General features: G+C 42.2%; 1 protein-coding gene across 1 annotated transcript; it reads left to right on the top strand.

Annotated features, from left to right (window-relative positions):
* The first annotated feature begins 705 nt into the window (after nucleotides 1-705).
* Nucleotides 706-14,739, top strand: LOC140210116 (interleukin-10-like). Its single transcript, XM_072278960.1, has 5 exons — nucleotides 706-954; nucleotides 2,097-2,159; nucleotides 4,288-4,440; nucleotides 11,190-11,267; nucleotides 12,062-14,739. Exons 1-5 carry the CDS (start codon nucleotides 721-723, stop codon nucleotides 12,149-12,151), a joined length of 618 nt encoding a protein of 205 aa, XP_072135061.1. The 5' UTR covers nucleotides 706-720; the 3' UTR covers nucleotides 12,152-14,739.
* Nucleotides 14,740-17,092: the final 2,353 nt, after the last annotated feature.

Genomic DNA, 17,092 nt, shown 5'->3' with positions numbered 1-17,092 from the left:
AGCTTCAAGGACACCATAAAAAGACAATACCTCAAAAAGACAACATCCGACTTTAAGGAGACCCACCACCCAGGACATTCCTCCTTCTCAATAATGCCACCAGAGGGAAGGTCCAGGAGGCTGAAGACACACACTCGATGTTATTAGGAAGTTTCTTCTCCTCGGCCATCAGATTTCTGAACAGACCGTGAACCCATGAGCATTACCTCACTATTTTTGCTTTCCTTTTGCACTACTTGTTTTATTTGGTTTTGTATGTATATAATCAATTTAAATATTATACATACACATATCAGATTTCTTATTATAATCTATAGTTTATTTTAAGTATCACACTGTGCTGCCGCCACAAAACAACAAATTGCACGATATGTGTCCATGATAATAAACCTGGTTCTGATTCTGATTCTGATCCTGATCCCAATGTGCAGAGAAATGTGTGAGGACCAGAAACTGAGATTAGGGCTCGTGGCAGCAATATCTAAGCTTCAAAGTATTAATTGCATAAGAATATCGACAAGCACTGCAAAATGTTAGTGTGACGGGAAAAAAAAATATGTATGGTCTGAAGTTCAGTGCAAAAATTTCACAATGATTAAAAGGCTTAAGTATTAATGGAAACTTTAATTACCAGAAAGCTTTTGGTGACATTTAGAAATTGGTAGACAGCTCAAGTAATATATAACCAACAGGAAATTCGATAGGAAGTTAGAAACCAAAATGAGCCACAAAGGGAAATATATAAAGAAAAGTCTAAGTGTCAATCCATGCACACGGCTGTGTGAACGAGACAGAATTATGAAGAGTGTGACTGTGATATTGTGTACACTGATTAGCATTCAGTGCTGGCGCTACAGCCTAAGCCACACGCATCATCGCTGTTTTAATTATGCTGTGTTCCCTGCTCACATCGAAGAACTCAGAACTTCGTATCGACATATAAAGAACCATTTTGTAAGTATTCACCGAAAATATGTTTTCTCGTGCCTGGCGGGGGGCAATTATTTTTAAATTACAGATTTAAAAATAATAATCCTGTCTCTGAAGGGCAGGACAGCTAATGAGAAGCCTGAGAGAGTATTATTGCAAGCTGATTGCAAATAGTACTTTTAGAGATAAAATAAGTAAATAAAATATGAAGTTGAAAATCTATCAATGAATATATTAAAACAGTTCAGCTTTGATATCAGTCATTTTAAGCAAATGCATGTAGTTTTATTAAAACTATACATTGCAGATATTTTATATCTAGAGTTGTCTAAATCTATTTTGCATTATTCTGTGAGCGGTGAACATTGCTTCCCTTTAGAAAATGTTAAGGTCAAAGTCAATTTTATTGTCGTATGCACAAGTCCATAGACTGTAGGCACAGGTGCAAAGATAAACACACTTGCAGCACCATCACTGACCCACTGTATCACATAGCAGCATTTGCAAGAAAAAACGTAAGTATAAATTATGCACAATTTTTTCAAGAAAACGTGAGTGCTGTTATTGGAGATTCAGTTAGCCTAGAGAGGGCAGATTTTAAATGAGATAAGCACTCTGTCCACAGTTAATCAAACATAAACAAAAAGATCTAATGCTCAACACCAGGCGATGGTTTCAGAATCAGCTTTCATGCCACAGGAGTTTTAAGTGCCACACCACCAGGTCCAGGAACAGTTATTACCCTACAAACATTTGGCTCCTGAACCAGCCTGGATAACCTCAAATCTGAACAGGTTCCACAGGCTATGGACTCCCATTCAAGGTCTCTGCAATGTATATTCTCAGTACTATTTATTTTTTAATTTTGTATTTGCATAGTTTGTCATCTTTTGCACATTAGTTGTTTGTCAGGCTTTGTTTTTAATTTTTCATTGATTACTTTCAATTTTGCTCGACTGTGAACACCTGCAATAAAATTAATCTCAAGATAGCATAAGGTGATAAATATGTACTTTGACAATCAATTTCTTTGAACTTTGAACCTTGGAAAAGTAAACTGGGCTTGTGCCTAGAAGTGTACAGGTCAGGCAGCTAGTGGAAGGAAGAAATTATTCATTGTATTAAAGATTTTGTATTTAGTGGTTTGTATCTGTTGTTTGTTACAGCAAAGAAAAGATGACAATATTAAGATAACATTGCTGGAAAGACAAGGTCTGCCAGGAATCAGGGTGAGTAACATTTCACACGATCAGTCATACATCAGTTGCTAAAGCTGGGCATGATTGCTGTCGTAGGGTTCTGGTGTTATAGTTACTGCCTGAGAGACTCCACGTAAAGACAATAATAGATCAAATGCCTCACGTTGACAAATGCTGCCCTCCTTGAGGCTGATTGTCACTGCACTGATTTGGGTTGTCACCACTGAGTCACAAAGCTCTTTGATCAGAAAAATAAACAGAGCACAGAGAAAGGTCACGGCCATGGGATGGGAATGGTGCACAAATGTAGAACGCAGACCTCAGCACTGACCTGGGTCTAACTTTACCTGAAATTGGGATTTAGGCTGATTTTCCTTATAGTTGTTCACTGCCGTTATGGGAGTTATCAATTTCCATACCTGTTCAGTTTTTCTGTTTATTATTTATTATTTAGAAGCTACACTGTGGGCTAGGTCCTTCTGGCCCCTTGAGCTGCTCAGCCCAGAAATCCCCCAGTTTAGTCCCAACTTACCAACCGGTAGGTCTTTGGACTGTGCGAGGAAACCAGAGCACCCGGAGGAAACACACACAGTCACGGGGAGAATATACAAACTCTCTACAGGCAGCGGCGGGAATAGAACCCGGATCACCTGTTACTGTAAAGCGTTGTGCTAACCACTACACTACCGTGCCTCCAGTTTATAAGCGGGATATACTCAACACTATCGATGACTCCTGTAATTGCAGTGAGCAGATAACAGGAACATCACACTTGACCAATTAGAATGCCAGCTGGAAGGGTGCTGAAACAGAATAAAAATAAATATGTATAAAATAGTTAAATTAAATAAGTTGTGCAAGTACTCTCCTCATTATTGCCTTAGTCATCTTGAGTCTTGATGCTGGGTCTCAGCCCAAAAGATGGACCATCCCAGGTGCTGCTTGCCCACTGAGCTCCTCCAGCAGCTTGTCTTTTGCTTGAGGAGGTTGTGATGTGTCACCTTCTGAAACCAATGCAAACCCTCTGGTGAATCTCTTCCATAATGTTGTAAGGGCCAGATGACCAGGACATAGAACCATAGGCTCGATGCCCTGTTTCTGTGTGGGAATAAAGCCGCCATCTCATGTAGTGTTACATAATATTGACAGTAAAATAGCAAGTCCGGTTAGTGTGTGACTACAGGGTCTATAAATAAGACCCAGATACACCACATAACCCTGTTGTAATGTTGATGAAGTCACTGGAGAGACTCTGAAGTTCGTGGATACAGAAGTGTCTTATTCAACAGACATCATAGTGAGACACTCTTGGAGCAAGAGGCTTCACGACCCAATATACATGAGATGTCTATAGGCTAAAGATCAGAAGCAACAGAAGGACAATTCTATAGTTACATTGTATCTACAATGCTTCCTTTGAATTACATACAGTTTTTATACACGTTCCTTCTTCGCACCCACACTCCAGACACGCAAAATGAATGTTAATCAGCATTGTCTGGTTTGCAACTCCAGCCTACAACTCCAGAAAAACTGTTGTTCAGAGCTGCATTTTAAGTTCAAACTACAATCCTTATTCATTCCTGAAGATTAGTTGCTGGTGAGATTGATACTTACTATATAGTCTAGCTCCTCAATACGCCCTAACAACCCCACACATCGGTCTGTGCCAAACTGTTGTTGGGGGGGGGGAGGAGAGGACTCACTCTACACGAGCATGACCCAAGGAGCCAAAATCAAATTCCTTCCAGTGCGCGGGAATCCAAAATAAAAACAAATAAAAAAGCTGGGAACACTCCATTGGTAAGGCAGCATCCGTGGAGGGGCAGGATCAATGTTTCAGGTGGGTGAACTTAAATGAAGTCAAATGAAACCGAACTCCAAGCAACCCGTATGCATTGCAATTGAGTAGATACTAAGGGAAGAAATAAATAATTGTAAAATTAGGTTTATAAATAGAAAATGAAACAATTTAATTCTGTAGTATTTTGAAATAATATCTTATTTGTATCAATTTCACTTTTGGGTTATGAGTCTACAGTTTGAGAAAGTGCATTACAGATTGTGGCATTAATCCAAAAACTAGAACTGCTTGCAGCTTTCAAGTTGTGCAATGGCAAGATTAAGGGCTTAATAGTGACCTCTTGTAAATGTTTAGGATAAGCACAGCTGCCAGTTCCTGAAGGAGATGCTGAACTTTTACCTCAAGGATGTAATCCCTGCGGCCAAGACCAACAAGAAGATCATCAATAAACACATCAGTAAAATTGGGAATGCCTTGCATGAGCTGAACGAGAATGTGCAAAACTGCGTAAGTACTGCATTTTTTTCCTCGAACTCCTATTGGAAGGGAAAACACTGTGAACAACTTTGCAAAACACACAAAATGATGGAGGAACTCAGCCGCAGAGAAATAAACAGCCAATGCTTCAGGCTGATGAGTAACTTGAGAAGTTTTTTTTAAAGTTATTTTTAAAAAATATTATAAGACAATAAGACCATAAGACATAGCAATAGAATCAGGCCATTTGGTCCATCGAGTCTGCTCCTCCATTCTATCATGGCTGATCTATTAAACCTCTCAACCCCATTCTCCTGCCTTCTCCCATAATATTTGACGCCCTGACTAATCAAGAGCTTTTTAACCTGTGCTTTCAATACTACATATCCAATGACTTGGCCTCCACAGCCATCTGTGGAAATGAATTCCACAGATTCACCACCCTCTGGATAAAGAAATTCCTCTTTATCTATATTCTAAAGAGATGTCCCTCTGTTGTGAGGCTGTGCCCTCTGGTCCTAGACTCCCCAACGACAGGAAACATCCCCTCCAAGTCCACTCTATCTATGCCTTTCACGAGAAGAGAATGTCATTTGTGGAATTATTGATGGAAGCATTACCAGCATTCACATTAGTTACACCATGGCATTGATGGTGGCTTCAGAGTGTTTGTCCTTAGAACTTCACACAGAAACCCTGAAACGACAACTTCTGCACCATCCACCACCAAAAGGCTGTTGTGCTTGGACCCTTCTCCAACACTATCAGGGAGATCACTGGAACTGAAGTTCCTTATGGGGATGCTGAAAATAGGCATGGTCTAACCAGGTTTGTAGCATTCAACTTAGGAAACTGAGAGTCATCCTAATGCTTGTGGATTGTAATATATTTTGGAGTTTATATCTAACAACCTGGCCTCAGCAACTTTCCAATCTTTATCTAGCTTTTGCAAAATATTTGCTGAAAATTGTGCAATATTCTATGGCTTTTGATCTTCCGACACACCGTGAGTTTACATGATCCATGCTTCTAAACAGCTGTTCTGTTTGGAGAAGATGCAACATCATTGCTGCCTCTCGATACAAATCTAAATGACCAAAGGATATTTCCTAATGTGAAACAGCAGTGATTGAACTGCAGTCGTTTTCTCTGACCCTTATTACCAGCTTCCATGTAGCATCCTGACTCACGCATGGGCTGCAGTTTCAGTTTTAGCACAATATTATTGGAAGCAAAATCAGGCAACTTCTCTAAAAGCAAAATATAATGTAGTGGAGGAACTCAGTAGGTCAGGATCAGCCTTAATATCACTGGCATGTGATGTGAAATTTGTTGTTTGGCAGCAGCAGTACATTGTAATACATAATAATACAAAACTATAAATTACAATAAGAAAGGAGGAGAAGATGGCAGTACGACGCAGCTCGCAGCGACCACTCCGGTGGTGATGCTGTTATCTGTCAAGTAGGGTGCCGTGCACAATCCTGATTTGATGGAGACAGACGTGAGAGCATGAAGGAACATCTGGCGAAACTTCTGAAATGCCTCCCTCACTGCTGCTGCTACTGTGTGATCCAGAATCTCCGGAGCAACAAGCAAAGCCGAGGACTCAGGGCCTTCCTCTGGAGGGGAAGGCCCCGAGTCCTCGGCTTTGCTTGTTGCTCGGCGGCTGGGGCGGGGTCGAAGCGCTCGGCAGAGGATGGTGCTCAGTGCTCGTTGTCGGAGGCTCGAAGTTTTCGGACGGACTCAGAGTCCGCTGCGGTCGGGTGCTTCCAATGGTGCTTCATCGGCAAGTTTGCGGAGCTGGAGGTTCATGGCAGGGAGAGTTTCTCCCTTCTGCCGTCTGCGTGAGATGATGGGGCTATCGGGACTTGAGACTTCCTTTTTACCGTGCCCATGGTCTGCTCTTTATCAAATTACAGTATTGCTTTGCACTGTTGTAACTATATGTTATAATTATGTGGTTTTGTCAGTTTTAGTCTTGGTTTGTCCTGTGTTTTTTGTGATATCATTCTGGAGGAACATTGTATCATTTTTTAATGCATGCATTTCTAAATGACAATAAATGAGGACTGAGTCTCCTCATAATCTAATCTAATCTAATCTAAATGTATATAAAGAATTAAATTAAATATGTTAGTAGTGCAACACAAAAGCAAAAAAAAAAGTAGTGAGTTACATGGGCTTATTGTCCATTCAGAATGTCACAATGGGAGTGGCCCCAAAAGCAAGACACAAACACACCTTGTGAGGTTAACTTAAATTGAGTTTATTGCTCGTTACAAGGAGAGCAAAGCAGAAGCAGGAATAGCGTACTGGACAAGGACTCAGGTCTTGGACTAGGCTGGGACTAAGGGTCTGGGCTAGGACTCGGAACACGGACCTCCAGGGCCAGGACTTGATACTTGAAGCCTCCAGGGCCAGATGACATTGGCTCGCAGTACCTTTGGTGACTTTGTTAATGCTCTCGTGCCGAACGGCTGAAAGCTGGAGACTTATAAACTGCAGGTTCAGTCGAGAGTAAATTGCCTCCAATCACCAAGCCCAAGGGACACGGGAAAACAGGGAACCAAAGAGAAACAGGGAGTCAACGGTCTGGATCATAACATAAACAAAGCAAATTTAAGGGGAACCTGATCTGGACCATGACACAGAAATCTGATCGTGACGGGGAAGAAGCTGCACCTGAAATGTTGAGAGGGTTGTTTCATGCTCCTGTACCTCCTCTCTGATGTTAACAAAGAGAAGTCGGCACATCTTGGGTGATGGGGGTCCTAAACGATGGATGCTGCCTTTTTAAGGCACCGCCTTTTGAAGATGCCCTCGATGCCGGGGAGCTGAGAGTCCATGATGGAGCTGGCTGAGTTTCCAACTTTCTGCTGCTCTTTACGATCCTGTGCGGTGGCACTACTCTACCAGACGGTGAGAAGCAGAAGGAAAGGAACTGTCTACGATTTGTGTCCTCCATCAGGACATTGCTTCCTCTTCTCGGCGCCCCCCCCCACCTCACAGATGCTACTCGACCTGTTGAGTTCCTCCAGCAGATTGCTTTTAGCTCAAGGTTCCAGTATCCGCAGTCTTTTGTGCCTCCAGCTTCTTTGAAATGTCTGTCTTACAGAATGGCACCACCCTGTCCCTACCGTACATCCAACTATTTACTTAGGGCATCCAGACAAAGTATTTCACATAGGAGGTTGTGCTGCTCACCTCTGTTTTAAAGGGATGTCTTTCTACTCTGAAGCCCTCTGGTCTTAGACTCCCCCACTATAGGAAACATCCCCTCCATGCCCACTCTATCTTGACCTTTCAATGTATGTTTTATGTTTCTATGTTTGTTTCTATGACATAGAATATAGACATCACAGAACAGCACAGGCCCTTCAGCTATGGAGGCCTGGTCATTGGGGGTATTTAAAGTGGAGGTTGATAGGTTCTTGATTAGTAAGATTACAGGGAGAAGGCAGGAGAATGGGGCTGATAATAAATCAGCCATGATGGAATGGTGGAGCAGTCTCAATGTGCCAAATGGTCTCATTCTACTCCTAAGTGCCAAAAGATTTTTAAAAATATTTATAGATTAGCTTTATATGTCAGATGTACATTGAAACGTACAGTGATGTGCTGGGCACTGGGTGCTCAAGTGTGGCCGTGCCTTCAGCACCAATATAGCACGCGCCCAGCTTAATCATCTTAACGCATACCCCTTGGGAATTCAAGAGGAATCTGGAGCACTTGGAGATAACCCACATGGTCATGGGGGAAAACGTACAAACTCCTTACAGGCAGTGGCGGGAATTGAACCCAAGTCACTGGTACTGTAAAGCGCTGTGCTAACCACTGTGCTGCTGAGCCGCCCAAGGTGTGCTGATTGTTAACTGACCGCTGTGAGTCTCTAATGTAGGCCGATGGCAGAAAGAGTCAAAGGGGAGTTAATGGGTGTTTGCAACTGAAGACAGGTTGCAGGGTTACAGGGGAATAGGGAGGCAGGGGTTAGGAGTAATGCAGTTGCTGTCTGGAAGCTGGTATGGACAGGATGGAACACTGAAAGGTCAAGATAGAGTGGACATGGAGGGGATGTTTCCTATAGTGGGAGAGTCTAAGACCAGAGGGCTTCAGAGTAGAAAGACATCCCTGTAGAACAGAGATGAGGAGCACCTCCTTTAGCTAGAGGGCGATGAATCTCTGGAATCCATTACTACAGAGGCTGTGGAAGCTAAGTCATTTGGTATATTTAGAGTGGAGATTGATAGGTTCTTGATCAATAAGTGTGTCAAGAGCTATGGAGAGAAAACAGAAGAATGGCATTGAGAGGGAAAATACATCAGCCATGATGGAATGGTGGAACAGACTTGATGGGCAGAATGGCCTAACTCTGCTCCTGTGTCTTATGTCTTAAATGACATCTTTCTCTGCTGCTGTCAGCTTCAGGAGAAAGTCCCCAGTGATGTTTCAAGTGCTTGTCATTGATTCTATAGGATTTCTTTGTTCTGCTGTGGATGCACACAAGAAAATGAATCTCACAGTAGTATATGGTGACGTATACATACTTTGATAATAAATTCTGTTTTTTTTTAAATACTTCTTCCACATAGATTTACAAGTCAGGTTGCTGCTCGTTGCAAAGCACCGAGTCTGAAACACTGACGCATTCTAACCCAGCAGGTCATGAGACTGGGGCATTGTTCCGTGACCAATTTTGCATCAGGAAATTGGGAGTTTATCTCAGAGTTCTGACCTAAGTTGTAAGGGCTACTGTTCTTTGCTGCAACGAGCATGCCAGAGTGGAGAGAGAGATTCGTTCAAGTGCTGGTTAGACATGCACAGCTCAACATTTGCACCAATTCAGAATGAAACAGCAGCAGGCATCAAATGAATGTTTCACCATAGTTACTGTGAAAACCGTTAACCAGATAACTAGGCAATTGGAGCGCATTTGCAAAAGCCTGAGCGAAAATAAAGAATGCAAATTTTCAGTGGGACAGCACCATTTGCAAACAGAGGGCTTAAATGACAAAACAAACTGCTGACCTAGATGTTTCATCAGTGAATTCATCTTTCAAAACAAGGACGATTGACTGCAATGCAATTGAAGGAAAAGCCAGGTCTAATACTTGTGTGTTAAATAATGTCACATAAGTTATCTTCTAAACCCCTAAACAACTGCAAAAGTTAGTGTTCTCTATGCTTTGTGACTCATTGAGTGACTCAGCAATAAAGGCTGCCTCTGAAGCTCTAGGACAATAATGCGCCTCTTCCCTTTCCTGGGTTTGTGTTGAAAGAGATCCCTCCCATGCTTTCAGAATATGTCCACACCCACACTACGGTGGTTAACGGCGCTCCTGATAAACATGCTTTGATCTCAGCAACTGCTGAAGGTGTTTAACTCTACAACTTTGGTGTTGCCTGAGCTGCTGTGGTCACAGCTTCAAGTCAGATCCTCAACGAACAGCAAACCAGAGCAGAAGGACCAAGTCAGAGCAAGCCTTAAACTAAATTCAGGCTGCTTGTCGGACCATAAAACATAGGAACAGAATTAGAGAATTCAGCCTCTTGCATCTGTTCCGCCGTTCCATCATGGATGATTTATTTTCCCCCTTAATCCCATTCTCCTTCTTTCTCCCCATAACCTCTGGTGCCCTTACTAACCAAGAACCTATCAACCTCCATTTCAAATATATCCAATGACGTGGCCTCCGCAGCTGTAAGTGGCAATTCGCCTTCCTCTGGCTAAAGAAATTCCTCCTTACTGAGGCACTTTGGTCCATCTCCTTCAAATCACAACCTGATGAAGGGTTGCGGCTCAAAACATTGGCTGTTTATTCGTTTCTATAGGTGCTACCTGACCTGCTGAGATTCTCCATCATTTTGTGTGTGTTGCTTTGGATTTCCAGCGTCTGCAGAATCTCCTGTTTTCATCTTCATTTTAAAATGGCCATGACTAGAATGCAGAGTGTCACAGGAACCAACTGTTACCTTGTAGCATATTAAACCTGGATTAACATGAATACTCTTTACACGAGTATTTTGTGTGCTGGCCTTCATTAGTCGGGGGATTGAATTCAGGAGTTGCAGCTCTATAAAACTCTGGTCAGACCACACTTGGAATATTGTGTTTAGTTCCAGTCCCCTCATTATAGGAAGATTATGGAAGCTTTAGAGAGGGTGCAGAGGATATTTACCAGTATGCAACATTTCTTATGAGGATAGCTTGAGCGAACTAGGGCTTTTCTCTTTGGAATGAAGGGGGATTTGAGCTAATAGATCGAGGGGGCAGCCAGAGGCAATTCTCCTGGGGTGGACATGGCTAATACAAGGGGTTACAATTTTGAGGTGGTTGGAGGAAAGTATAGGAGGAATGAATGTTAGCGGTTGGTTTTCTACACATAGTGTGACAGGTGTGTGGAACACAGTACCAGGAGTGGTGGTAGAGGCAGATACATTAGGGACATTAAACAGGTTCTTAGATTGGCACGTGGATGATAGAAAAATATAGGGCTATGTGGGAGGGAAGGGTTAGATCGATTTTAAAAGGTCAGCATAACGTCATGAGCTGAACAGCTTGGACTGTGCTGTAGTGTTTGGTGGTCCATGTTCTGTTGTTACATTCGGTACTGGATTTCAAGCTAATCACCCTGTTGTTAATATTCACACTGCTTTCACAGGTTTAAAACAACATTTAGACTTGATACTGCCTGTGTAAATTAGTACCAGAATGTGTGTCATTTCAAATTGGTAACAAGAGTGAACCGTTTTGTAAGATGAGCTATTTTGCCTTTCAGCATCATTTCTTCAACTGCGAACTGTGCAGCTGCAACCAAAGTTCGTACTTCAAGACCATACATCACACATTCAAGCAGGTAAGAGAGCGATTATGTTTCGAAATGTCCAGGGAGGCTGACTTCAGGCAGTCGAAATCTCAGTGGTGCTGTTTTTCCACCACTGAGCACTGCCACAAGAAAGCAAAGACCCCTCCCATTCAGGCCAAGCTCCCTTCCCAAGACTACCATTGGGGAGGAGGGACAGAAGCCTTAGGTCCCACACCACTAGGTTCAGGAACAGTTATTACCCTTCAACCATCAGAGTCCTGAACCAGGGAGGATAACTTCACTCACCCCAACACTGAACTGAATCCACAACCCACAGACTCACTTTCAAGGACTCTACAACTCATGTTCTCAGTGTTATTTATTATTTCATTTGCACAATTTGTCGTCTTTTGCACATAGGTTGTTTGTCAGTCTTTGTTATGTAATGTTTTTCGTAAATTCTATTGTATTTCTTTATTTTGCTATTAGTGCCTGCAAGAAGATTAATCTCAGGTTGTAGTATATAGTGACATACGCAAAATGCTGGAGGGACTCATCAGGTCAGGCAGCATCTATGGACAGGAATGAACAGTTGACGTTTTGGGCCAAGACTCTTCATTAGGACCTGATGAAGGGTCTCGGCCTGAAGGGTTGATGGTTTATTCCTCTCCATAGAAGCTGCCTGACCTGCTGAGTTTCTTCTGTGTCTTGCACGTGTTACTCTGGATTTCCAGCATCCGCAGAGTATCTTGTGTTTAGCACAAGGCAACGTATGCGTACTTAGATAGTAAGTTTACTTTGATTTTAATGGTCATTGTGTGGTAACGTGTTACTGCCCTCATCAGTTACAGGTGAAAGGCGTGTACAAAGCAATGGGAGAACTTAACGCCTTCATCGACTGGATTTGGAATTACATAAACTTGAGACGACATTAAGAAGGAGTGGAGCAGACTGATCGAGTCCCAATATTTCCTCAATTAAGAAAATCACTAGTATTTAAAGCCATATTTATATTTAGGCTTGGCAGTTTCAGCATTTTTGCTACTTCATTGTGGTGTTTGCTTCTCCCAATATTTGTTAACCCTTTAAGAGTAAAATGAATGGAATGCTTTTCCGATTTGTGGTGTTGCTCTCAATCTGGACTGATTTAGTATTGTCCCCTGAAAGTTAGCTCCCTTGAAGACAACAAAAGTGGACGTTGGGAGCAGACAAAATTGAACAGCCAGCGAGGAATGGCAAGGTCATTGCTATCAGTCACCGTAAGACCATGAGACACAGGAGCAGAATCAAACCATTTGGCCCATCGAGTCTGCTCCACCTATCGATCATGGCTGACTTATTATCCCTCTCAACCCCATTCTCCTGCCTTCTCCCCACAAACTTTGGCCTCCCTTACTAATTGAGACCCTATCACCCTCTGCTTTAAATATACCCAATGACTTGGCCTCCACAATTGTCTGTGGCAATAAATTCAACTGATTCACCATCCTCTGGCTAGAGAAATCCCTCCTCATCTCGGTTCTAAAGGGATTTACTTGTTGCTGAGGCTGTGTTCTCTGGTCCTAGACTCCCCCAACTATAGGAAACCCTCTCCATGTCCGCTCAATCTATGTTGTCACAACTGAACATCCAGCAGCTGCTCAGGGGATGGGCTAAGCCAGTCTGTAACCAGATAATCCAGTACTATAGACGTGTGTCTCTGACTCACCCTACTCACCTGTGCAAGAGTGCCTCGCTTCTGCCCAGTGACACTTACTGACCCCACATGAATTCACCCGAAATTTTCAATGCTTGAAGTCAACAAGGGTTACTCCAATTCCCCAGTATCTAAAAATGCTTCTTCTGTACACCCCACTTGTTGCAATTTGTCCTGTGACTGCTCGATCTAAATGTAAATCACATCTGAATGAATTTCATTCAATTTTTATTTTGCAAATGCAAATGCAAATAATATTTTTTATTTCATAATCTTTTGTTAGATCAACAATTCTAGTTTTGATTATTCATGTATTCAAGAATTAAGCAATAGAACAAAAATAACTCTCACAATTAGTTCATAAGATTTTCTCAATATCCTTTACTGCTTGTGGTCAGTATATTTTGATAACGGATATATTTTCAATTTGCATTTTTTACTATTTATGAGAGTGCAATATGGAGCTTTAAGTAATTTAATTTCAGTTGTATTTTGATATATCCATCCATTACTGTATCAGTAAATCTATACAACCATTTCAAAGACATTTACTGCAATATTACAGCTTGATTCAATCTAAATATTTATTGACTTGTTATGAATACTGTCTGTGTTCAAATGAATGTACACTTGTGTGTACTTTATGATAAGTTATGACGACGTGTCTCCATCATTGCAATATTAGGAGCTCTATTTTGAACTAGTTTAGATCTAGATCTTCACACTTTGCCTGAGACTATTGTCAAATTCTCACTTTTGAGCACATTGTGATGTATTCATCGTCATCATTATGTGCCGTGACGTATGACATCATCACTATGTGCTGTGCCTTATGACATCGTCACTATGCGCCATGCCGTATGACATGGGCGATCGTGGTCTTGCCTATGATTGCTCTTGGCAAATCTTTCTACAGAAGTAGTTTGCCATTGCTTTCTGGGCAGTGTCTTTACAAGAGGGGTGACCTCAGCCATTATCAATACTCTTCAGAGATCGTCTGCCTGGCGTCAGTGGTTGCATAACCAGGACTAGTGATCTGCACCAGCTGCTCATACGACCATCCACCACCTGCCCCCATAGCTTCACATGACCCCAATCCAAGCAGGTGCTACACCTTGCCCAAGGGTGGCCTGCAGGCTAGCAGAAGGAAGGAGCACCTTACACCTCCTCTTATCAAATTCTCACTTTTGAGCACATTGTGAAGTATTAACCTTTTAAAAATGCAAAAGAAAATCCTTTGTAAGTCTTCAGATGATCCTGGAAAAAAGTCTCACCAGCCTGGCATATTGGTGTGTGAAGGGGAAAGAAAGCTTCCCAGCAAAGGGAGGAGTGTGTAAAAACTAATCATTACTGTTGCATGAGTTGTTCTAATGACGATGGAGACAATGTAAATAATGCAATCTATATAAATGTTAACAACTATACCTCATTGTGTATGTTTTGTTAAGTGAGTCCCTTGGATGGAAGGTGATGAACAAAGTAATCAACCTCAGTAGTATGTTTTACAGTGAAATGTAGCGTTGATGCTTTGGACTGTTGAACCTCTGAAAGTTTCTTGTGCGGTTTCAATCTGAAGTGCAAATTGTTACAGATTTGTGTGTGTTGAATTGGGTGTTAAGGGCCCAGAATCTGTTACATCAAGTTAAAAGTAATTATTGTACTTTGGGGAGGAGGATCCGCCGAAGGCTTTAAAGTGTCAGAACATGAATGTCTCTGCTTTGTTTAGTGTATTGACACACTCTGCCTACCTCATTGCATGTGTAGTGTGTGAATCTGAACTGTTGTATACCTGATTGCACTGTTTAAATAAATACCATTTTGTTCAAATCTTCAGTTATCAATCTGTTGCCTTCTTTCAGAATTATAATTATGATAGCAGCATGTAGCAAGGCCATTGATCTCGATGGAGCCCTGCAACCAAAGTAAAAATAATTTCATTATTGAAATACATTTATGTCACCATATACAACCCCAAGATCCATTTTCTTGTGAGCATACTCAACAAATCTATAGAATAACAACCATAACAGAATCAATGAAAGACTTCCCAACTAGGGCAGTCAACCAGAATGCAGAAAACAATATACGGTGCAAATACAAAAAAAAATTATAATAAATAAATAAATAAGCAATAAATATCAAGAAAATGAGATGAAGAGTCCTTGAAAGTGAGTCCAATGGTTGTGGGAACATTTCAATGATGGGGCAGGTGAAGTTGAATGAAGTTATTACCTTTGGTTCAAGAGCCTGCTGGCTGAGGGGTAATAACTGTTCCTGAACCTAGTGGTGCGAGTCCTGAGTCCTATTCCCTGCACTTGTCCCATCCGCTAACGGTTCTGTTCCATCTATCCAATTCTATTTGAAAGAGATAATTGAATCTGCTTTCACTACTCTCTTACGCAGCAAATGATCTGTCCTTCCATCTCAGTCAAAGTCAAATGAAACTTATCAAAGTGTGTACACACTCACTGACCACTTTATTCAGTACACCTGTACTCCTGCTCGTTACCGCAAATATCTTATCAGCCAATCATGTGGCAGCAACTCAATGCATAATAACATGCAGACATGGTCAAGAGGTTCAGTTGTTGTTCAGAGAAAACATCAAAATGGGGAAGAAATATGATATATGTTGGTGCCAGATGGGGTGGTTTGAGTATATCGGAAACTGCTGATTTCCTGGGATCTTCACGCACAACAATCTCGATTACAGAGAGTGGTGCGAGAAACAAAAAAAAAACAAGCAGTGAGTGGCAGCTGTGTGGGCAAACACACCTTGTTAATGAGAGAGATCGGAGGCGAATGGCCAGACTGGTTCAAGGTGACAAGAACTCAAGTGACCATGCATTCCAACAGTGGTATGCAGAAGAGCATCTCTGAAAAGGCAAAGTGTCGAACCTTGAGGTGGATGGGCTACAGCAGCAGAAGACCATGAACATAGACTCAGTGGCCACTTCATCAGCTACAGGAGAAAGTGATAAAGTGACTACTGATTGTATGTCACATATATATGTACTCCCCTGAGATTCATTTCCTTGCAGGTATTTACAATGAAGTAAAGACTTACAATGGAATTTATCCAAAACTATATGTAAACAAAGACTGATGAGCAACCAATGTGCAAAGGAAGAGAAAATGGTCCAATAAATAAATGTATAAATGAGTAGATAGATAGGTACCGATGTATATAAATAAATAAATAATGCCACGAGCATGAATTGTCGGGTCCTGTGAGTTTTAGGGAGCGAATTGCACCCCACACTACTCTCCAGATGAAAGGACTTCTCCTCCCTAATCCTTCTACCAATCTATAACCACTTGAGGTTGACCTGTCTGATAATAGGTATGCCCTTTCTATTTTAACTAGGTCTTCCTCAGTCCGCCTGTGTACCTACCTATGGCTCCTTAGTCTTTATTTATTTAGTGATACAGCGCAGAACTGGCCCTTTCAGCCCAATGAACCGTGCCACCCAGAAGCCTCTGATTTAACCCTCGCCTAACCACAACACAGCCAGGGCAGGTGATAAGGATGCCCCCATGTCGGCTACCCCGCAGCGTGTTATACGGCCAGCTACATCACGGTCGACGCTCAGCTGGAGGGCCGAAGAAGCGCTGTAAGGATCAGATGAAGAATGCTTTAAGGAAGTGCAAGATCAGACCCGAGGACCTGGAGGAGGTTGCTGCTGACCATACCACTTGGTGACAGCTGTGTAGGGACGGGGTTCATATTCTGGAGATGGAAAGAACAACCAGAAGACAGCAGAAGAGAGCCAGGAGAAATGCATCCATGGTTGCCACCACTACTACATATACATGTCCCACCTGCAATAGAGCTTGTGGGTCCAGGATAGGACCGTATAGTCATCAAAGATCTCACCGTTAAAGGAGTGGACGTCCTCATCGGATTTGGATGGACAACCGAAGAGAGACTAGTGCCCCAGGAAAAAACCTACGCGTACTCTGGAGAACGTACAAACTTTCTTACAGAGGACACCGGAATCGAGCTCCGAGCTCCAATGGCCCGAGCTATAATAGTGCCTTGCTAACTGCTGCATTACCGTAGCACCCTATAACAACTCCAGCCTATCCAATCTTACTCTGTCATTATTATTTTTCAGTCTTAGCAACCTCTGCACCATCTCCAGTGCCATCTTACCCTCCGATGTGTCATGTCCAGACC

Source organism: Mobula birostris, chromosome 14, assembly GCF_030028105.1.
Source record: "Mobula birostris isolate sMobBir1 chromosome 14, sMobBir1.hap1, whole genome shotgun sequence".
Taxonomy (NCBI): Eukaryota; Metazoa; Chordata; class Chondrichthyes; order Myliobatiformes; family Myliobatidae; genus Mobula; species Mobula birostris.
This window is presented reverse-complemented; position numbering and strand designations above follow the sequence as displayed.